General features: G+C 36.6%; 1 protein-coding gene across 7 annotated transcripts in view; it reads right to left on the bottom strand.

Annotated features, from left to right (window-relative positions):
- Nucleotides 1-18,306, bottom strand: part of WASHC4 (WASH complex subunit 4) — a 61,456-nt gene extending 43,150 nt beyond the window's left edge. For 4 of the 7 annotated variants that reach the window (XR_010122689.1, XR_010122690.1, XM_063646654.1 and 1 more), the window contains exons 1-10: nucleotides 18,145-18,273; nucleotides 14,724-14,863; nucleotides 11,688-11,741; nucleotides 11,530-11,595; nucleotides 10,732-10,777; nucleotides 10,234-10,301; nucleotides 7,408-7,490; nucleotides 5,330-5,372; nucleotides 4,725-4,828; nucleotides 3,693-3,813 (exon numbers count right to left, since the gene is read on the bottom strand). Coding sequence is in view for 5 of the 7 variants with exons in the window: in XM_063646654.1 (XP_063502724.1) it covers nucleotides 3,693-3,813; nucleotides 4,725-4,828; nucleotides 5,330-5,372; nucleotides 7,408-7,490; nucleotides 10,234-10,301; nucleotides 10,732-10,777; nucleotides 11,530-11,595; nucleotides 11,688-11,741; nucleotides 14,724-14,863; nucleotides 18,145-18,205 (786 nt within the window). In the remaining 2 variants the exon portion in view is untranslated. Of the gene's footprint in view, nucleotides 1-3,692; nucleotides 3,814-4,724; nucleotides 4,841-5,329; nucleotides 5,373-7,407; nucleotides 7,491-10,233; nucleotides 10,302-10,731; nucleotides 10,778-11,529; nucleotides 11,596-11,687; nucleotides 11,742-14,723; nucleotides 14,864-18,144 lie in introns of those variants that run through there. The other 3 variants (XM_054444320.2, XM_063646653.1, XM_054444321.2) reach the window with 3 other exon arrangements.
- Between the last annotated feature and the right edge of the window lie 3,476 nt (nucleotides 18,307-21,782).

Raw genomic sequence — 21,782 nt, 5'->3', positions numbered from 1 at the left:
TAGTGTATGATAAATTTCTGTATTCATCATTTAAATTTTACTAAAACTAAAGCTCAGGTTCTTAATCTAATCTAATATTTAGATCTTTGTGAATGAAAAATATATATGTATTTATATATTTGGGTACTAGTTATGTGAAAGTAATAAAATTGAACCCAAATCTATAATCCTGTATAAAGAGATACACACGATATTCAGAGATGTATAGAAGATAAAGCATATTTTTTATTTTACTTTGCACTTTTAAGAGTAGAATTTATGTTTTCTGCTTACAATTACTTTCCTAGCACTTTATTATAGCACGTATAGAAATGTCTCCTGGAAAAAGAATCAATAACAAAAAAATTCTCTTCTTAACCTAATGAACTAACATTTAAATTGATATATAGTTGACTCTTAAACATAAAGTTAGGGACACTGACCCTTATGCAATCAAAAATCTTCACATAACTTTTGTCTACCCAAAAACTTAACTAGTAATAGCACATTGTTGACCAAAAGCCTTATGGATAACATAAGTCAATTAACACATAAACAGATTAGTATCTGCATATATTTTATGCATTCATGATATACCTAACTTTTCCTCAAGTTTTTAAAATATTTCTAGGCTATGCCATTTGTCTGCAAGTTTTTTTCAAAATGTTGCTAATGTTCAAAAAATTTTCTAATACATTTATTGAAAAACAATATGTATATAAGTGGACCCGTGCACACTTCAAACTCATGTTGTTCAAAGGGTCAACTGTAAACAAGAGTTGAGATCAATCGGTTAAAAACTGTGATCATGTAAAACATAAACTAAAGGTAACCTTGAAGTATATTATAAATGGAATATAATGCAATTTCGAGTGGAACCTGCTCAAAGCAGCGCTGTCCAACAGAACTTTCTGTGATGATGGAAATATTCTACATCTGTGCTGTCTGATATAACTAGCCATTAACTATATGTGGCTATTAAGGACTTGAAATGTGGCTAGCGTGAGTAAAAAAGTGAATTTTGTATTTCATTTTAATTTATTTACATTTAAATAGCCACATGTAGTTAGAAGCTACCATACTGGACTGTGCAAACCCAAATTACATTCCCTGGGCCTAGGAAGAATTAAACAGACTTGTTAAGGGTTGTCTTAAAAACCTTAACCTGGCCGGGCATGGTGGCTCATGCCTGTAATCCCAGCACTTTGGGAGGCTGAAGTAGGCAGATCACAAGGCCAGGAGTTCGAGACCAGCCTGGCCAACATGGTGAAACCTCGTCTCCACTAAAAATACAAAAATTAGCTGAGTGCAGTGGTGGACGCCTGTAATCCCGGCTACTCGGGAGGCTGAGGCAGGAGAATCATTTGAACCCAGGAGGCAGAGGTTGCAGTGAGCAAAGATTACGCCACTGCACTCCAGCCTGGGTGACAGGGCAAGACTCCATCTCAAAAACAAAAACAAAACCAAAAAAAACCTAAACCTAGAGGTTAACAGCAAACACAATACAGGCACACCTCACAGAAACCATAGGTTCAGTTCCCAACCAGCACAAAAACATGAGTGACACCAATTTCCAAGGTGGGCAGATCAACTGAGGTCAGGAGTTCGAGACCAGCCTGACCAACATGGAGAAACCCCATCTCTACTAAAAATACAAAATTAGCTGGGCATGGTGGCACACTCTTTTAATCCCAGCTACTCGGGAGACTGAGGCAGGAGAATTGCTTGAACCCGTGAAGCAGAGGTTGTGGTGAGCCGAGATCGCTCCACTGCACTTCGGCCTGGGCAACAAGAGTGAAAGTCCGTCTCAAAAAAAAAAAAAAAAAAAGTTATATTTACACTATACTATAGTCTATTAAGTATGCAATAGCATTATTTCTAAAAAAAGTACATTAATTAAAAAATACTTTATTGCTAAAAATGCTAACATTTGAGCCTTCAGTGACCTATCATCTTTTTGCTGGCCGAGGGTCTTCCCTCAATGTTGATATGCTGTCATTAGGCTTTGTTGTTCCACTTATAGAGAACAGGCAGAGTAGAGTAATATAATTTTTAAGGGCCCTAAGATTTTCAGAATGGCAAATGGGCACTGGCTTTCTTTGAAGCCAGGCATTGACTTTTCCTCTATGAAAGATGTAGGTGGCATCTTCCAATAGAAGACTGTTACATCTACACTGAAAAATCTGTTGCTAAGTGTGGCCACCTCTATCAGTGATTTTAGCCAGATCTTCTGGATAATTTACTGGCTTCTACATGAGCACCTGCTGCTTTTGCACTTTTATGTTATGGAGACAGCTTCTTTCCTTAAACCTCATAAACCAACCTGTGCTAGCTTCAAATTTTTCTTCTGCAGCTTCCCCACCTCTCTTAGCCTTCAGAGAATTAAAGAGAGTTACGGCCTTGCTCTGGATTAGGCTTTGGCTTAAACTAACGTTGCGGTTGGTTTGATTTTCAATTCAGTCCAACAAAACTTTCTCCATATGAGCAGTAATGCTGTTTCACTTTCTTATCATCTGTGTGTTCACAGCACTTTTAATTTCCTTCAAAATGTTTCCTTTGCATTCACACGTTGGCTAATTAGTCACAGCAAGAGGCCTAACTTTCAGCCTATCTCTGCTTTCCCCACCCCCCTAAAAGATGGAGTCTCCCTCGTCGCCCAAGCTGGAGTGCAATGGCGTGATCCTGACTCACAGCAACCTCTGCCTCCCAGGTTCAAGCAATTCTCCTGCCTCAACTTCCCGAGTAGCTGGGATTACAAGCGCTTGCCGTAACGCCTTACTAATTTTTGCATTTTTAGTAGACAGAGGGTTTCACCATCTTGGCCAGGCTGGTCTCGAACTCCTGACCTCACGTGACCTGCGCGCTCGGCCTCCCAAAGTGCTGGGATTACAGGCGTGAGCCACCGCGCCCGGCCCTATCTCTACTTTTGATATGACTTCCTTGCTAAGCTTAACCATGTCTAGCTTTTGATTAAGAGACATGAAACTCTTCTTTTCATCTGAACACTTAGAGGCCACTGTAGGGCTATTAATTGGCCTAATTTCAATATGGTTGTGTCTCAGAGAATAAAAAGGCTTGAAGAGGGGGAGAAAGACGGGACAAGAGCCAGCCAGTTGATAAAGCAGTCAGAACACACACAACATTTATCGATTAAGTTCATCATCTTACAGGGGCACTATTTGGTAGCACCCCAGAACAATTACAATAGTAACACCAGAAACCACTGATCACCATAACAGCTATAATAATAATGAAAAAGTTTAAAATATTGCAAGAATTACCAAAATGTGACACAGAGACAAAGTGAACACATGCTGTTGGAAAAATGATGATCAAAGACTTGCTTGATGCAGGATTGCCACAAACCTTTAATTTGTAGAAAATGCAATTATCTGGGAAATGCAATAAAGTGAAATGCAATAAAACAAGATATGCCTATACCTAACTACTAAGATCAGATGTCAATCCTCAAATATTTTTATCCATTTACATAATTTTTCTAAAACTCTTACTCCAAATACAACTAATATACTATTAATTTTGTTGGCTACTAGATACAGAAATATTTTAGTACTGTAACAATAATTTTAAGCCAAAGCACTTTTTAAAGAAAATTATATTCAACAGTATATTATAAAAGTGTCCTACTGTAATTCTGAGCTTTGTCGTCTAATATGAGCCCAATTGTTACAGTCTGATACAGACCTACTTACCTGGAATATCATTCCATCCAGTAATTGCCCTTCTAGCTTCAGCAAGAACTTTTCAAATGGCTTTAGTTTTTCTTCCTGAATTCCAAATTTTGAAGGATTGTGATGGACAGATTTCAGTAACCTTGTGGAAAATCAAGAGAAACATCTTAAATCTACCTAATAAATTCTTAAATTAAAAATTAAAAATTTTCCTAGAAGTCAAAATTTTATATTTATATTTCTTGTTTGGCTCTACATATTTGAAAATTTGAACACAAAATCCTAATAGATTTTCTTACGCTTTTTAATATCATCTTCAATCAAAATGCCTCATACTCCGTACATACCAGACATTTAATAAGTACTTAGAACATGAATAAAATAAACCATAGTCTAAAAAAAATTCAGGGTATATAATAAAATAAAACCAAGCTCAGGAAAGAAAAACTGTCGGGCTGGGCATGGTGGCTCACGTGTGCAATCCCAGCACTTTGGGAGGCCAAGGCGAGCAGATCATGAGGTCAAGAAATGGAGACCATCCTGGCCAACATGGTGAAACGCCGTCTCTACTAAAAATACAAAAGTTAGCTGGGCATGGTGGCACACGCCTGTAGTCCCAGCTACTTGGGAGGCTGAGGTAGGAGAATCACTTGAACCCGGGAGGCAGAGGATGCAGTGAGCTGAGATCACGCCACTGCACTCCAGCCTGGCAACATAGTGAGACTCCGTCTCAACAAGAAAAACAAGAAAAAACTGTCACCTGAATAGAACCCAAGGAAAAAAATAAATCTGAGTCCTAAGCTAGGCAAATTAACTTTCTACTACTATAAGAATTATGATGCTTTATACAGATGTATTATACTCGTCCCAACAAACTCATGTGAAATTAAAGAATGGTTACTGTAGTCATAAAAATATTTGATATGAGCTCCTTCTAAATATCAATCCCCAGGTCTTTTAGAAAATCTGTATTGTTTATATTTGTTCACTTTTTACTAACACAAATACATTAACCAAAGTAAGAAACATTTTAAAATATTTTAATTGGTGTACCTTTTGTACATAGTCCAGTGGTCTTTCAGTGTGATATGATTATCAATAATTTCATCCAGGGTGAGCAAAACTGTTAGCAGTTCTCCCAAGTGCTCATACATAGTCTGTCAAAAAACCTTTAATGATTATCATTTAGTCACTAGTTAGAAGTTAAGCCTCATGTAGACGTTTAAAGTAAAATCATTTGGGCTAATTACTGAATTAGTAAAAGTAGTGGGTAAATCAATTTATTCAGCTACAGGTTGGATCCTCAGAAAGGACTATTTGTCTTTTAGTCTTAAATAGAGAACACTTTTCTCTTTTTAAGATGAACAAAATTTCATCCTTAATTGCAATACTGCAGATTTATTTCATTGTCCAAAGAGATCATTCAGAGAATCTGCATTAGGGCACTACTGGGAAAAACTAAGTTACACTGATAATGGTCAATAATGACTCATCAACTTCACAGATGAAAGAGAACAAATGCAAACACACACAAACACACACACACACACACCCCTTTAAGAGTGTTCCTATGAGTGTCATACTCTCCAACCATACAAACTCCAAAGTAAAATATAGTAAAAATTACAGTTTTACAGGTCAAGCTAAATGTCTTTTACCTGAAAATGAACTCCAGTTGTCTCTATAATTTTGGGTGCAATCCTATAATAAAATAACAACCAAGTTAAAAAAAACTTTCCTTTTTGTCATAGTTTATTCTTATTTCAAATACATACAGGAGCAGATGATCTTGGAATTTTAATATTTATCTTTATTAAGGCTCTAGTCATTTAAAATTTAAGAGCGTCAAGTCCACTTTCCCAAGAAGAGAACTACTTTGTGCATACTATTAGGATGGTGCAAAAGTAACTGTGATACAAAAACAGCAATAATTCTTGCACCAACCTAATAGTATTGTTGCCTATATCCCACTCATGGGTAGCGCTATGATGATAGGAGATCTATGAATAACCTTACCTATTTAAACCCAAATGATTTATCTTGGGATAGAGGTAGAGAAATATTAAAAGTGGTATTCATATTTTTCTAAACTATTAGAATTTCTTAATTACCAACTAGAATTTTTGTTATCTTATCCAAACTGGTCTTTGTCTTTTGTTTTTTTGTTTTGTTTTGTTTTTCCTTTTTGTGGAGAACGGGGTCTCACTATACTGCCCAGGCAGGTCTCAAACTCCTGGGCTCAAGCTATCCTCCCGCCTCTTGCCTCCCTGAGAGCTGGGATTACAGGCATGAGCCACCGCGCCCGGCCTCCAAACTGGTCTTTAGGAATCAGTCCTCTCTTCAGTTGAGTTTGAGTTCTCATCCCTACTGAAAAACAGTGCATACTACTAGAATTATACCAAAGTCAAAAGTCAAAGAAAAATTCACTTCTACCTCCTACTCATTTTGCTCAACAAGTTTTAAATAGTGCTTATAATATTAAAGCACATATAGATATTCCACAAGATAGAATGCATATTTTAAATTTAAACACAAAATTCAAATAAATTTCATCCTTCTAGGGCAGGGGAAGGATGAGGGGGAGTCTTCTTAGAACTACCCATCAGGTACTGCAGCGGGTGGGGAAGCTATACTCTCATTCTCTCCTGCCATGAGAGCTTCAGTGAAAAGACAGAACATAAAATAAATACCTAACTGAGGGGGAAAATGGGAGAATAAGAAACAGTTAACACTCCAGTATAAAGAGTTTATATGCAGCATGGTATAGTAAGAACAATGAATGTGCTGGTGACCAAAAGAACAGTGCCAAAATTGCTAGGGACTCTTGTTATCTCTTCCAGGTCTCAGTTATCTCTTCTCATCATTAATAATCCCTAGACATAGAGCTAAACAAAGTTAATGTATTAATTAGATTGTAAGTGTGGAAAAAAATTTTAAGTATAAAGAACTAATCAAATGTGAGATATTATTTTGCGGTAAAACTGCAAGAGCTCTACGAAAATGTGATCGTTTTTCTTGATTTAGGGTAATGGTCCAGCAGCAGCCAGGCAGTACCACCTCCTCAGTGGCATGAGCACCAATTCCATGAGGCTTCTTCTCCAAGCTCCCAGATTCTGGTAACCTCAATCTTTTCCTTTCTGTTTTCTGGATGGAGAGGTGGTATCTGTTTCCTCCAGATGAACTCACTGTTCTCTTTGTCCTTTCAGCCCTCCAGCTCCCATGTAACCAATTCTCCATATTAAATCCCCTTTTTTAATTTAAATAAATTTTACTGTGTATATTTAAGGTATATTTTACTGGGTATATTTACGATCATTAAAACTACTCACAAAATTTCTTCAATGTAGATTCCCTAGCTCCATCCCTCAAGATTCTGTAGTCTAAGAAAAGTCTCAAGTGACTCCATTAGGGTCAGGCAACCATTCGTGTAGAGGAAAGGAATAAAGAGAGAGAACACAGAACATGTACTAATTCCATGTTAGCCTTCTTCTATATGGTCAAATTTCTTTAAGATTGTTCTGTAGACACTCTCATTCAGACAGATAATGGGTTCACTCACCATGGTGGAAATTGTGTCTTACTAACCTACGTATTATACACATCAAGTAGTGTTTGAAATATCGTAAGTGTTCAAAGAATGCTGAATGAAAGAAAAACTATTTCAAGTTATTAATTTTAGAAAGAACATTTTCTGCATCTCTATTATAAAAGCAAAAATATTTCTAAAATCCATTACTTGTTACTGATATAGAGGGCAGCCAACTGGTGGACTACGTTCATCACCACTTCATAGCACCTCGTAACAAAGCAAGACAGTTCCTGAAATGACAAGGTGGGTATATATTACAAAGTTGCTTTTTAAATCTCACCATTTTTTACTGAATTTTATGGTAACAACTCTAACAAAAACAAAACAGTTTTCCAATAAAGCCTCCAGTTAACCAAAAGCCAGACAAGTGCAAGCATCCCTCAAGCAATCAATACTTAACTCACCTCCTGCATTCCAGGGTCGTTCCTATCTCTTTGTTCCCACTGCATTTCATTCATACTACTATTTCAAGTTTAATATTGTAGTTACTCATATAACTCCTAAATGATAGGTGCTGTCTCATTCCTTCTTTGAATATCCACTGCCTAGCATAGTGACTAAGACTCAACTGCTTCTCAATAAATTTCTACCCTATTACATGAATAAACATCTGAGTGAGTGAAGCAGCTCAAAAGCTGCCAGTATAGAAAGTACAACTATGGCAGGAAGGGGTTTCCAGAAGTCACTGTAAAATAACTTCAAACACTGATCACCTGTAACTGTACGTATAAGCAGGCTTGGCATACAGCAAGTGAAATGTCATATCACTAATCCTAGGGATATGTTTGTCATTAAATAATTAGCTCATATCTAACATATCCTGGACTTTCTGAAAATCCATTTTCAGAAGCTCTCAACTTTTAAACCTATAGAAACAGTGTGTATCTGAAGTATTTAAAACCTAATTAAAACATGCTGATCTAAATTTTAAGCTCTATGAGAACAGGAATTTCTGTTGGTGTTGTGCATTGCTATATCACCAGCACCACTAAGTTTCTAGCATATACTAGGCTTACAAAACATATTTGTTGAATGCTTAAAAACGGAATTTTTATGCAGCTGTGAGATCTAAAAATGATGTAAAGCATTTTTTAAAATGAAAATAAATAACACATTTTATTTTCAAATAGTTATAGTTTTACATGTCCTATTAAACTTCTAAAAGTTTAACAAAAGCAAAGAAGAGAAAATGCAGGACAAACAGAAAGAACAAAGTAAAAAGGCAGAAACAAGCCCAGATATACATACAGACTATATAAGATAGACCTAGAAACAGAATAAATTAAGCAATTAAAAAACAGGTATTGTCAGGCTGCATTAGAAAAGCAAAATTTAGATATATGTAGTTTTAAATAAACCCAACTAAAACATGACACTGAAAGGCTGCCACAATGGAAAAAGATAAATCAAGAAAATGTTAACTAAAACAGAGCCAGGGCAGCACTATTATTATACTGTCAGACAAAACAGACTTGATTAGCATCAGTATAGTAAATTGCTATGCATGTAAAATACACATACATAATCATATACACATAATCATGATTATACCTAAGGAAGGTCACAAATGATGATAAAGATTCAATTTACCAGGAATGATTAACAATTCTAAACTTGTACACACTGAATAAAATATCCTCAAAATGAAAAATGCAAAGTTTCCACATTTACTGGGACCTTACCAACTACAATTTTTAGACACCTTGCTGGAAAAGAAGCCAGCAGCAGCTAGGCAGTGCCACCTCGGCATGGGCATCAGTTTCATGGGGCTTCTTCTCCAAGCTCCCAGATCCTGGCAATCCCAATCTTTATCCTTTTTGTTCTCTGGATGTAAAGGAGGTATCTGTTTCCTTTGGACTACCTCGGTATTTTCTTTATCCTCCAACTCCTGGGTAACCAATTCTCTATATTGAATCCCCTCTCTTCTTATTTAAATACATTTTATTGTGTATATTTAAGGTATACAACATGTTATGGGATACATACCGATAATAAAAAGGTTACTATAGTGAAGTGCAAATCCATCATCTCACATAGCTAACCCATTTTTTTGTGGCAAAAGCAGCTAAAATCTACTCAGCATGAATGCCATATATGGTATTTTTATTACCTGTAATCCTCACGTTGTACATTAGATCTCTAGACTTACTCATCTTACATATCTGCTACTTTGTATCCTCCAAACTACATCTTTTGAAATACTTTGTATGGAGTTTTCTAGACAGGACCCTGAATAACACATATCACAATATGAACAAAATGTTCTCAATTAGATCAATTAGACCAAAAAAAGTACTAAAGATATAAAAGATTTGAACAGTATGTTAGCATGCCTAATTTGATGAAATATATCAAATCTTGTACTCAACAACCAGAAGGCAGGTGGGACTATGGGTATTTTTTCCTTAGCTTCAATTTTTGCTTTTTCACATTGTACATGCATTATTTTTATCATAAAGAGAGGAGGAAACAGAAGCGATTTTATTCTTTTGATAAGAGTAAACCAAAGGACCTACAATCATTAAAACTGGCAGTGATGAGAAGCTATCTAAACTGAAACAAGCTGTTAGAAGCATGCAGGGCTACCACTTTAAACAACTTCATCACTGCTCATGTAACAGCTTAATTCTCTCCTATCAGTTAACAACTTTTCCTTATCAGTTAACAACTTTTCCTGAGACAATTTATCTTTTCCAGTGGGTACAAAGTTTAAATTATTTTAAAAGGCATGGTGACAAGTTGTCCATAAAGGAATATATACAAAGAAACTTATTTTGATAGCTTTTTCCTCTAAAAATACTTGGAAATCTTTTAGGAGTTATGATCTCCTAAACTATAATCCAATGCTAATTAAGTGTCTTATCCTCAGAGTACACATCTTTAGTATTTGAAGGTTTCAGAACTTTTTACTTGTTGTGTAATTTACTCAAACTTTTCAAAGTAAAAGCTCAGTAGAAAGTAAAAATCAGTTACCTGTAAGAATGAAATAAATCTCCCCATTTGAATTTGACAATCACCTTCCACCATGCTGGCATCTGTAGCTGTAAAAGGCAACATGAATAAGCACATTTCATTTTTTAAATTTAAACTCAATCAATACCAAAAAAGGGGGAAAAGTTTTTTTTTTTTTCATTAGGACATCTTTTACTCTGCATAGTATTGAAAACACAATTTTTACACCAAAGAGAAAAATCAGACAATCATTAATCAAATAATTAGAAGTATTTGCTTCACTATTTAATGAATTCAAGGAAAATTCTCATCTAGCTACAGTACTTAAAGTACAAAGATATCACAAATTTGCTGCTGCTTCATCAGATTTTTTACCTGTTTACCAAACATACCAACAAAAAATATGAATACTTATTTTTCTCACACTATTATATAATCATAGTAGTCCTAAAATTGTCTGTTAACTTTTTGTTCATTTTAATATCAAAAAGGCATCACAATTTTGAATTTTAAACTTACCTCCTTCTCCATAAAACAAGAGACCATTGTAAAATTTAGTTTCAGCCTGTTTTTAAGAAAAAATTAAAATAATTTTAAAGGTTGTTTTGTTTCCAAATTCCTATGCTCTCTTAGATCTGTATATTTAGTAACAGAGGGCTACGTCATTTGCATACAAATTCATTTAAATTCAAAACCTGTTTATAAAGCAATTCATCTTTAGATTAACAAAAACATTACTGATACTCAAAGCTGTATCTTGATTCCTTTAGCCTTTACTTCATCCTACCTGACCACCCTCACTGTCCCACATCCTCCCATTAGTTCATGGGAAATAAAGAGCAACCACATGGTATCAAAAAGCAGGAGAATAAAATACGAAGTTTGTCAACTTCTACCAGACTTTTAATGGTTCTTGGGTAAGGAAACACAAAACTAAATGCATTTAAGAAAAAAAAAAATCAGTTTTCTCTAGATAGCCAGTATACATAGCAGGTAACATTAACTCTGGAGGTTTGTAAGCCTAGATTCAAACTGTTGACTACCAGTAAGATGTTATGCAAGTGACACTCTCTTTAAGCCTCAGTTTCCTCATCAATGTCTCACCTACTTCCTGGGGTTACTATAAGGATTACAGTGTTAGCCTGGTGTTTTGCACATACTAAGTACTCAATGAATGGTAGTCCGTATTAGTATTACGTTAAATAAATAATTCATTCAACATTCAATAAATATTTATTGCACGCTGTACATATATAAACACATACTTGCTTCTAAATGACATTTTTAAAGTTTTAAGACAAGAATTCAAATAATTACCTCATATTTTAATTTCTTGATTTCACAACAAAGTGCAGCATAAACAGTGATGACTTTGTTTAAGACCTAGTTTCATGAGTAAAAACAAAATAAAAAGTAAATTGTAACAGATAACTAAAACATTTTTTAAATAATTTTTTAGATTTAGGATTCTGTACCTTGTTTTCAGTCTTTATGAGTTCCAAAAGAGAAGACTGTTCATAAGGCAAAAGCTACAGAAACAAAGGAAAAGAACATTTCTTTTTAATTTGAAAAATAACCGAAATTTTAAAAACACAAATTGAGACTAGCTTTATTCGACTTAAACTTGTGTTAGATCCCACACTCAACATTAGCACCGTATCAACTACCTCATCCAAAACAATCTCATTAGACAACACGTAAGGAAAGAAATGGCCCAACATGACACAATCATGTTGCAACGACTCTCCTTGTCCTATGGAGCATAAGGTGGCTGATTATGAGTGCAGTATAAGAAAATGCAAGGTAATAAAGTAATAGTAACATTATTAAACTCCATTAGTTATGATCATGGGGAAAAACCTCTCATCATTTTTGAATTTTCTATGCAGCCACAAATTTAATAAGATATTGTAGCTAAAGGGTCAAAATAAATTAAGAATGAAACAAGACAGAAAATGTATCTTTTCTTGTATAAATCTATGCTCAGAAACACTTAAAATAGTATGTGGAGTTCACTCCTAAAGCCTGTTCAATTTCCACCTCTTCCTGATCATTGACTATATGTGATCTCTTTATCAAGTAAAATCTTAGATCTACCTTCTGGTTACATACTAACAATTAACTATTTATGCAAGGAAGTTATTATATACCCTTTCTCATTAGGCTGTAATTTTTGTTTACAGAGATTTTATCTTGAGTTTGCGGTTTTTCCCAAAATACTAAGAACCTTGCATAGTAAAAACAATAAAATAACTGCCCAATAATAGAACTTAAACAGAGGTTCCAAAGAAAGCAACTGCGGAGATGGAGTCTGTCAGATAATAAGATTGTAAAGATTAGAAAGCTTCTGTAGGGGAAGATAAAAACTAAGAGATGATTTCACCCTTTTATAAAATCTGAGAGTTGAGACAAAAAACAGATTTTATAATCCTATCTAGAAGAGGCCCTTAAAGCCCAACAGCAAGTCTTAAAAAAATCAACAAGTATTACTTAATGGCGAGAAAGCCCAACAGCATCTCTTTAAAAAATCAACAAGTATTACTTAATGGCAAGTGACAGATATATGAAACTTATTACCCTCAGAGATAGTACAGGTTGAGAATGACAGTTTCCTAGTAGAGTTCCTATAACTTACATACAATGATTCTCACAGAAGTGCTGAAGAACAAAAAGAGACAACTACAAATTTGGGGGGGGGCGGGAGGATTTTTAAAGTAAGACTAAGTCTATCCAGCCTGCAAGAAAGAAGTCAAAGGAAAGTAACTTCAGTTTACAAATATATAAAGTATTTGTGAGGCAGTTTAGGGTACTGGATAAGGGCACAGGCTCCGGAGTCAAGCTGCCTGATATTCATCATTTAACTAAATTTGTCACTTACTTGACTAAGTTACTTAACTTTTGTATGCCTTAGTTTTCTCATTTACAAATGGAGATGACATTGTATTTACTTTACAGGATTGTGGTGGGAATTAAAAGTCAATACTTGTCCTATAATGCAATACTAAAAAGATAACCCAATTTAAAAATGGGCAAAGGATGTGAACAGACATTTCTCCAAAGAAAACAGACACATGGCCATAAGCACATGAAAAGATGCTCGACATTATTAGCCATCAGAAATGCAAATCAAAACCACAATGAGCTTTCACATTCACTAGGAAGAATATAATCAAGACAATAAAGGCTGGCAAGGATGTAGAGAAACTGGAACCCTCATGCAGTGCTGGTAGTAATGTAAAATGGTATAGCCATATTGGAAAACATTCTGCCAGTTCCTCAAAAAGTTAAACACAGTTACCACATAATCCAGGATTTCCACTCCCATATATACACATGTATAAAATATACACATAATGTATATACACATTTTATATATAATATACATATATATGTCTACACAAAACCATGTGTCCAAATGCTCATGGCAGCCAAACAGTAGAAAAATCCAATGTCTATCAACTGATGAATGGATAAATAAAATGTGGTTATCCATTCCTTACAATGGAATATTATTCAGCAACAGCAAAAAGAGAAAGTACTAAAAACATGTGATAACATAGATGAGCCTTGAAAACATAATTGAAAACATAAGTTAAAGAAGCCAGCAACAAAGGAGCACATATTGTATGATTTCATCTATATGAAGTGTACAGAGGAGACAAACACATAGAGATAAAAAGTAGATTGACTGGTGGTTGCCTAGGGCAGGTATGCCATGGCATGAACTAGGGGGTTGATTATCAAACGGTACATGGTTTCTTTTTTGGGGGGTGAGAACGTTCTAACATTGACTGTTGTGATGGTTGCACAACTCTGTGAATATGCTAAAAACAACTGAATTATACAATTTAAATGAGTGAATTGTATGATATATGAATTATATCTCAAGAAAGCTGTTATAAAAACAAGTCAGTGTGTGACTTAGGACAGTGTGTAATACACAAGTGCTCAATAAAATGTACATTATTTTTCAAGTGGTAACAAACGAATTTTAAAGATAAAAGAAATATTTCAAAATGGAAACAGTGATGTATTTTATACATTAAAAAATTACTCACACATTAACACCTATATAGCATGAGAGAACTTTTCAGAAATGGTGAAAATATTCTCTATCTTAATTGGGATATGAGTTACAAGTGTTCAGCAAAATTAAGAGTATCTGTGCATTTCACTCTATGTAAAATAGCCTCAATTAAGAAAAAGCAAAGCCTGAATATTCTATCCAGCCCTCATTTTCTTAATAATGAAAATCAAAGGCAAGCTCAAAGACTTGGAGTTTGTGTCATTGTTTGACACTAAAGGCTTTGTGTCATTCTTAAACAAAAAACACACACACATTTAAAAATCATCTGCATGGCTTAGAGAAAAGGAAATTAACAATTTCCTCCAACTTTCATTTTGTTCTTAGATTTCAAATAAAAATACTTTTCCATTTTAAAAAATTATGTTTTCAGGATATAGTATGTCCAGAAAATATATACATATATTTAAAAAAAATCAAATCAAACCTTTAATGCTATAGGATCAAGATTGAAATCCCAAACATCTCCAATTGAGTCATCCAGAGCGTCCTCAATTCTTCTCAGTTGAGAGGTATACTCCTCAAGAAATTTCCCATAATTCTTAAGTTGGACTTCGGCATGAATTTCTAAGTTTAAATTTCAAAACAGTATGTGATAAGTACAAGTAATGAATTACAGGACATTTACTTCAAATAACCTCAAAAGTCACACAAAGCACTGTTAATTATTACTCTGGAATGTCTGGACTTCCTGAAAATAAAGTTTCAAAGTTAAACAATTCAGCTTTCAATCTTCTCTATACACGAAATAATTTTAAAAGCAGTAGATGTTACCATATATAAAGTTACTACCTTAAAACCCTAACATATTATGAAAAAGTCACTAGCCCATCTACCCCATAATAGAGGGCTTTGAACCAATCTGAAAAGTGCCTTAGACAACTCAATGTCCTGATTCTATCTTTTAGTCATAAACAACTCTTTTGCAAAAACAAATATACATGATCTGAAAGTGAAAAAAAAAAATCTGTCACAGAAGTAGCATTTAAAAATGTAGTTTTTAATTCTATACACACTAATGTTTAATAATACACCTAAATATTTTTAAATGGAGGTTTTATACCTGCTTGAGCATATTATTTCTATAATCTCTAAAATTTAACCAAGATATTTGTTAAATTATTTAACTGTCATAATCAAGTTGGAAAAACCAGCAAAGAACACTGCTCGACTACAGATACTATGCTGTTCTTCATGGAATTAACACATTCATAGGTAACTTTAAGGAATCATTGGAATAAGCTGGATTTTCAAATATGCCTATTCGTCAAAATGCATGAAAGTATTTCACATTACACATAAAAATTCATTACTTGTTCCCAAAGGTAACAAATTCAACTCCAACTCAGTTTCTTTTATTGATATGAATAACTTTATTCAACCTTTGTCTTCTAAAAAAGGTAAAAATTTGCTCTCCTCAAATTAGCAATGTGAAGCAAGTAAGAGAAAGTGTGTTCTGACTCACGCTGTATTAAAGTATAAAGACCTAGCCCGCATTCTCCCTTATTCTTCAACCACATGAAGTTTTAAATCCGGCGAATCCATTTAGTTCATTAAGGTTTCTGTCTTATTATAGCATTAATCTAGGCAATTTTGGAAAACAATTAGTCTAGATATGATTCACAGACCAAAAATTAATGAAAGCCAAGCACAGGGAGGTGTTCTCTTCCCTACAGCTTACATATAAGACTGCCTAGATTCTCAGAACCCCAAATAGTTGTCTTATTCTCAACTACACAGGAAATGACCAGTCAAAGCTGCATTTGACCAGCAAATGACTTCTTAAAGACAACGCTAGGCCGGGCATGGTGGCTCACCCCAACACTTTAGGAGGCCAAGGCCGGTGGGTCGCTTGAGACCAGGAGTTCAACAACAGCCTGGGCAACATGGCAAAATCTTGTCTCTATCCCAATTAAAAAAGAAAAAATCAGCCAGCTACTAAGGAGGCTGAAGTAGGAAGATCACTTGAGCCCAGCTGGTCGAGGCTGCAGTGAGCCGTGACGATGCCACTGCACTGGGCATTGAGTGAGACCTTGTCTCAAAAAAAAAAAAAAAAAGACAATGCTAGAAAAACACCACGCCAATAAATCACTCCTTTAGTATGTTTAGGGATTCACAAACGGGCAACAGAAAACCTAAAATAACATTAAAAGTTCCTTGCTGACAATAAACGGTTGTAAAATTGGTGAAAGTTAAAATAACAAAAGTTGAGATAAGAACTACATGGTAATTTTTTAAGAGTAAAAATTCCAAAAACCTACTTAATATGCTCATCTTTGTCAACGACTGCATTCCTTGTTTTATCTTTTTATCCCTAATATCTAGCACAGCCACTGGTTGTAGAAAGTATCTGTTGAGTGAATCAGACCATTCTACTCCAGGCTGAACCATTTTCAAACCCAATTAACATAACTCTATTCCAATTTTTTTTGAAGACACCAGTTCGTCATCTTTGTCCATAAAATTTCATATATGACAAGGTACAGTTCACTTTACAACAATAAATACAGAATCCTCTCCACAAAAAAAAATTAAAGATTTTGTCATTATCTCCAAGGTTAATTTTTATGCTGCATAAGAGCTAATACCTTATTGCCGCCCAGGCTAGAGTGCAATGGCACAATCTCGGCTCACTGCAACCTCCGCCTCCCGGGTTCAAGCGATTCTCCTGCCTCAGCCTCCCAAGTAGCTGGAATTACAGGCTCTCACCACCACGCCCAGCTATTGTATTTTTTAGTAGAGACGGGGTTTCACCACGTTAGCCAGGCTGGTCTTGAACTCCTGACCTCAGGAATGTTTTGTGAAAAACTGCAACCCATCCTGGATGTAGCTCACTCTTCTCTGAGAGACTTGTAAAACCTAATTTATCTAACTTTGTAGGCATTAGTCTCTCTTTGTAAAATCAAAATTCATCCGGGATTTTTAAAAGCAACATTCCTTCCACCTTTTGGGAAAACTATGAGGGGGAAAAAAAAATCACAAACAGCATGCTCCGATCTCTCTTAAATCACTTACACAGATTACTATCACCAAAGATAAGAGGCAGATTGCCAACTTGTATTTATTTCAAGTAGAATTTCACTACAATTAATTTGGCCTCAATATTTTACTGAAAGAAACAGAATTTGTTTGTTTCGGGATGGACTTTTACGTTAAAATCAGACAATTCGATCTTGTGAAGCAAAATTTGAAGATTTGCTGTAATTTTTGAAGCCTTTATAGCTGCGATGGAAACTGCAGAACATCACTGAAAAATATCACTTAGCATAAATAAAAGGCCTGGAAAATGATAAAATGACATTCACGTGTTTATTTTCGCGGGGTGAAAAGTTCTTTTTTCGCTCCCTTCTACTGTTATAGCAACGCGATGGGAAAGACACCCAAACTTGCAAAAGTTGATTTGGGAGGAAAAGAAGAAAAACAGGAAACCGAAACAGGAACCCAGACATCAGCGTCCTCCAGAGCTGAACGCTCTGAGAATCTGGCGAAATCCCCAAGAGGCCAAAGACAGAAGCAGCCTGGGCTCCCGGGGCCGCTGGGCCTCCCGGGCGCGCCCCGCCCAAGCCCCGGGGCAGCTGAAGGGGAACGCCGCTCCCCGCGGGGCACCGCAGGCTCCCCAGGAGTCTCCGCCTCACACGCCGAGCCCTGAACTGGCAGCCTGACCCGCCGTGGCTGGGACCCCAACCCCGAAAGTAACGCTGGAGAGCGCGTCCCTCGCACACCCCAAGGGCTCTGAAGTGTCCCGCACCAGACGGCTGCGCAGCCGTCCCTCTCGCAGAAGCGCTGCCCAGGACAGCGGCGGGCCGGAGGAGCGTCCACCCGCAGCCCTCGCCCTGCCGCTCCCTTACTCTGCGAGCCGTCGTCAACGCGGTCAAACTCCCAGTCCGGGGACAGAGTCTCCACCGCCATCACCCCGCCGCCTCCCGCAGACAGAGCCCCAACCAGCCCGTGCGGCGACGACGGCCTCACCCCAGCTACTGTCACAGCACGTGACTTCCGGCCCCGGCCCCGCCTCCGCTCGCGAGGGCCGGCCGGGCTCGTTGCCCCCGCTACCGCGGGGGCCGCTGGGAAAGCGAGTCCTCTGCCGTGGCCGAAGGCGGCTGCCATGGCGCCGGCAGTGCCAGCGGTGGTCCTGCGACCTGGCTTGGGCTTCGCCACCATTCACTGTGCTTCTCAAGCCACTTCGCCCTGCTCTCTCTAGAAGATTTTTAATACCTGGGAAAGTTACTCCTCAGTCTAACCTAAAAAGGGTAGAATTGATGGGGTGGGGAATTAACAGGAAGGCATGATCCTCGAGGATAACGCTGACCAGGCGCTTCTTCCAACAAACCTGTTTCCCTCCCTGTCGCCACCGCAGGAGTTCCTACAGCTCTCCTGCACATTCTGTGCGAATTGTTTTTTAGTCAAGACGTTCTGTGCGAGAGGAGGAGTTACTTTATAAACACCCTAACAGGGGATCTTACCACCTCTTCCCCGCTCTCCACTCAGTCCTTTTAAAAACGCGAGGCGGGATGAAGAACGCTATTGAAGTACATTCTAAAATGATCCCACCTGCAATTTGGATTTTTGGAGAATCGGGATCGGTGTAAAATTCTACATGCACACATGTTTTTGCACAAGAATATAGCAACGTGGTTTTTAATAGGAAACTATCTAAATGTCCATTACAAGTGAATTACATAAAGCTCAATACATCCATACTACGAATCACTGAAGAGCTGCTAAAATAGATGAAATATATTTATAATGGCATGAACAACCGACACAAGACAGTTGCAGAGTAATGTGTATTTGTGATTATATTTATGTTTTTAAGTTATACAAACGCATATGTGCCTATATGTATGTAAATTCGTAGGAAGACAGAGGACGGTGGTTACCTGGGGAAAAGCATGTGTTGGTGAGTAACAGGATTTTCGAGTTTTGATATGTCTACTTACGTGTTTTGAATCCTTAACAATGAGAATTTACTAAGGTTTTACTCGTGTAATCTTAAAAAGTACCGAAAAGAACTAATCAATGTAGGCAAAAGGTCTATTGAAGAGCATTCTGAGGTCATTGGATCTGCCCTGGGTTAAATGTTTGAGTGCCCACTGGGTACCAGGCACCAGGCTAGATGCAGAAACTATGAAACAGGTAAGAAAATTGCTTTCTGACCCTATGGCAGACTTAATGGGCATTTCAGAAGGAAAAAAAAATCTTGAAAATAACACGCATCCTTAGAGTCTAATGGCTGACAAACTTTTTTCCTGTACTTTGTGTGACCATGAGTTTGACTTTCCTGGATTCTTAACATTTGCATTAAATCACTGTAATTAATCTCCCAGCAGCTCATTGTGATAAATTGAACTTACAAGTCAGAACAATTTGAATCTATAAATACACTAATCTATTAAAGTGATTAGTAGCAAGAGGCAGTGTCATGTAATAATTGAAAGCACAGTTTTGACTGCCAAATTGCCTAGGTCCAAATCCTGGCTCTGCCACTTATTAACCATGTGATCTTGGGTCACGTAATTTAACCTCTGCCTCAATTTCCTCATCTATAAAATGAAAATAAAATAAAACTACTAAACACCTTGTGGGATTCTTACGAGGACTAAATTAGTTAATACATATAAGGTACATAGAACAATACCAATCACATACTGTATCAGGTTGCTATAATGAATCAATATAGATTTATCTTAAAAAGATCTCTGAAGTCCCAATGTGGTGGCTCATGCCTATAATCCCAATACTTTGGGAGGCCAAGGTGGGTGGATCACTTGAAGTCAGGAGTTCGAGACCAGCCTGGGCAACGTGGTGAAACCCTGTCCCTACTAAAAATATAAAAATTAGCTGGGCATGGTGGTGCCTTCCTGTAGTCCCAGCTACTCTGGAGGCTGAGGCAGGAAAGTCGTCTGAGCCACTGCACTCCAGCCTGGGCAACAGAGCAAGACTCCATCTCAAAAAAAAAAACTCAAGGATTGTCTGTCTTGATCTTAAATATGTTTAAATCAAATTCCACAGCCTATAATTTCAAATTTTGTTGGAGAATTACAAATTAGATACCAAATAGGAAAGCACATTCACTAAATGAAAAGTGCTATCTGAAAGTTATTTATAAAAATAAATGTCCTATAGTTCTTAGACCTAGTCTGCAGAAGGCAAATCATTATTTTAAGTAATCACATATTCTTCATTCTACTACTCTTCATTCACACAGTACGTTCTGAAAAGCAAGCTTGGAAATAGAAGGAGAAACTTTTCATATGGACAATATTGTGCTATTCTGAGAGCTTCTGTGAACTTTAGAACAGCTGCCTACAGAAGGTGCCTGCCTGCCAGTTCCTAGGAATCCCTGCCTTTAACTTACAGCCCCATATACCTATACCTTAAGTTCCAGTTTATTCCATACCAAAATATTTTACGTATATGTTATATAGCTAAGTTCTTGGTGAATTTGTTTCTTAATTTACATTAAAAGTCCTCTTCCAACTGCTATTCACCCCAGCAATCCCATTACTGGATTTTTACCCAGAGGAATGTAAATCATTCTACCATGAAGATACATGCATGGGAATGTATCTTCCCATTGCAGCACTATTCACAATAGCAAAGACATGGAGTCAACCTAAATGCCCATGAATGACAGATTGGATTTTTAAAATGTGGTACATATACACCATGGAATACTATGCAGCCATAAAAAAGAACGAGATCATATCTTTTGCAGGAACATGGATGGAGCTGGGGCTGTTATCCTCGGCAAACTTAACACAGGAACAGAAAACCAAATACCACATGTTCTCTTTTATAAGTGGGAGCTAAATGATGAAAGCTCATTAACACAAAGAAGGAAACAACAGACACTGGAGGCTAACTGAGAGTGGAGGGTGGGAGTGGGGAGAGGAGCAGAAAAGATAACTATTGGGTACAGGGCTTAATACCTGGGTGATAAAATAATCTGTACCACAAACCCCCATGACGTGAGTTTACCTATGTAACAAACCTTTACATGTACCCCTGAACCTAAAATAAAAGTTTAAAATAAATAAATAAAATCTAAAATAAATAAAATCTTCTTCCTACAGTAGAAATTCTATGGCAATAACTCACTAGAGATATTTCACTTAGTAGTTTGTCACAGAATCCTGCGTCTATCTGTTTAAAAAATTCCTAATATGTTAATTCATGTATTTACTTACAAAGTAATCTCTCACTTGAACAACCACTATGGATGTGTGACAGGTCTTCTCTCTCCACTGTCCACATTCTCTGTGTGAAGCTTCTCGAAACCTATTTGATCAGGTCATGCCCCACTTTAGATCCTTCCCATTACCTATGGTATGGAGTTTATGCTTCATAGCATGTAACTCAAGTCTTCTTCCAATCTGCCCTTTTATTTAAGGGATCCTAAAATCCTTGTACTGGTTGGTTATCAATGATTGTGGAATCATATAGATTACCACTATATCTATTTTTAGTAGAGACGGGGTTTTGC

Source organism: Pongo pygmaeus, chromosome 10, assembly GCF_028885625.2.
Source record: "Pongo pygmaeus isolate AG05252 chromosome 10, NHGRI_mPonPyg2-v2.0_pri, whole genome shotgun sequence".
Lineage (NCBI taxonomy): Eukaryota > Metazoa > Chordata > Mammalia > Primates > Hominidae > Pongo > Pongo pygmaeus.
The sequence above is the reverse complement of the archived record's forward strand: the minus strand, read 5'-3'. Positions and strand labels throughout refer to the sequence as shown.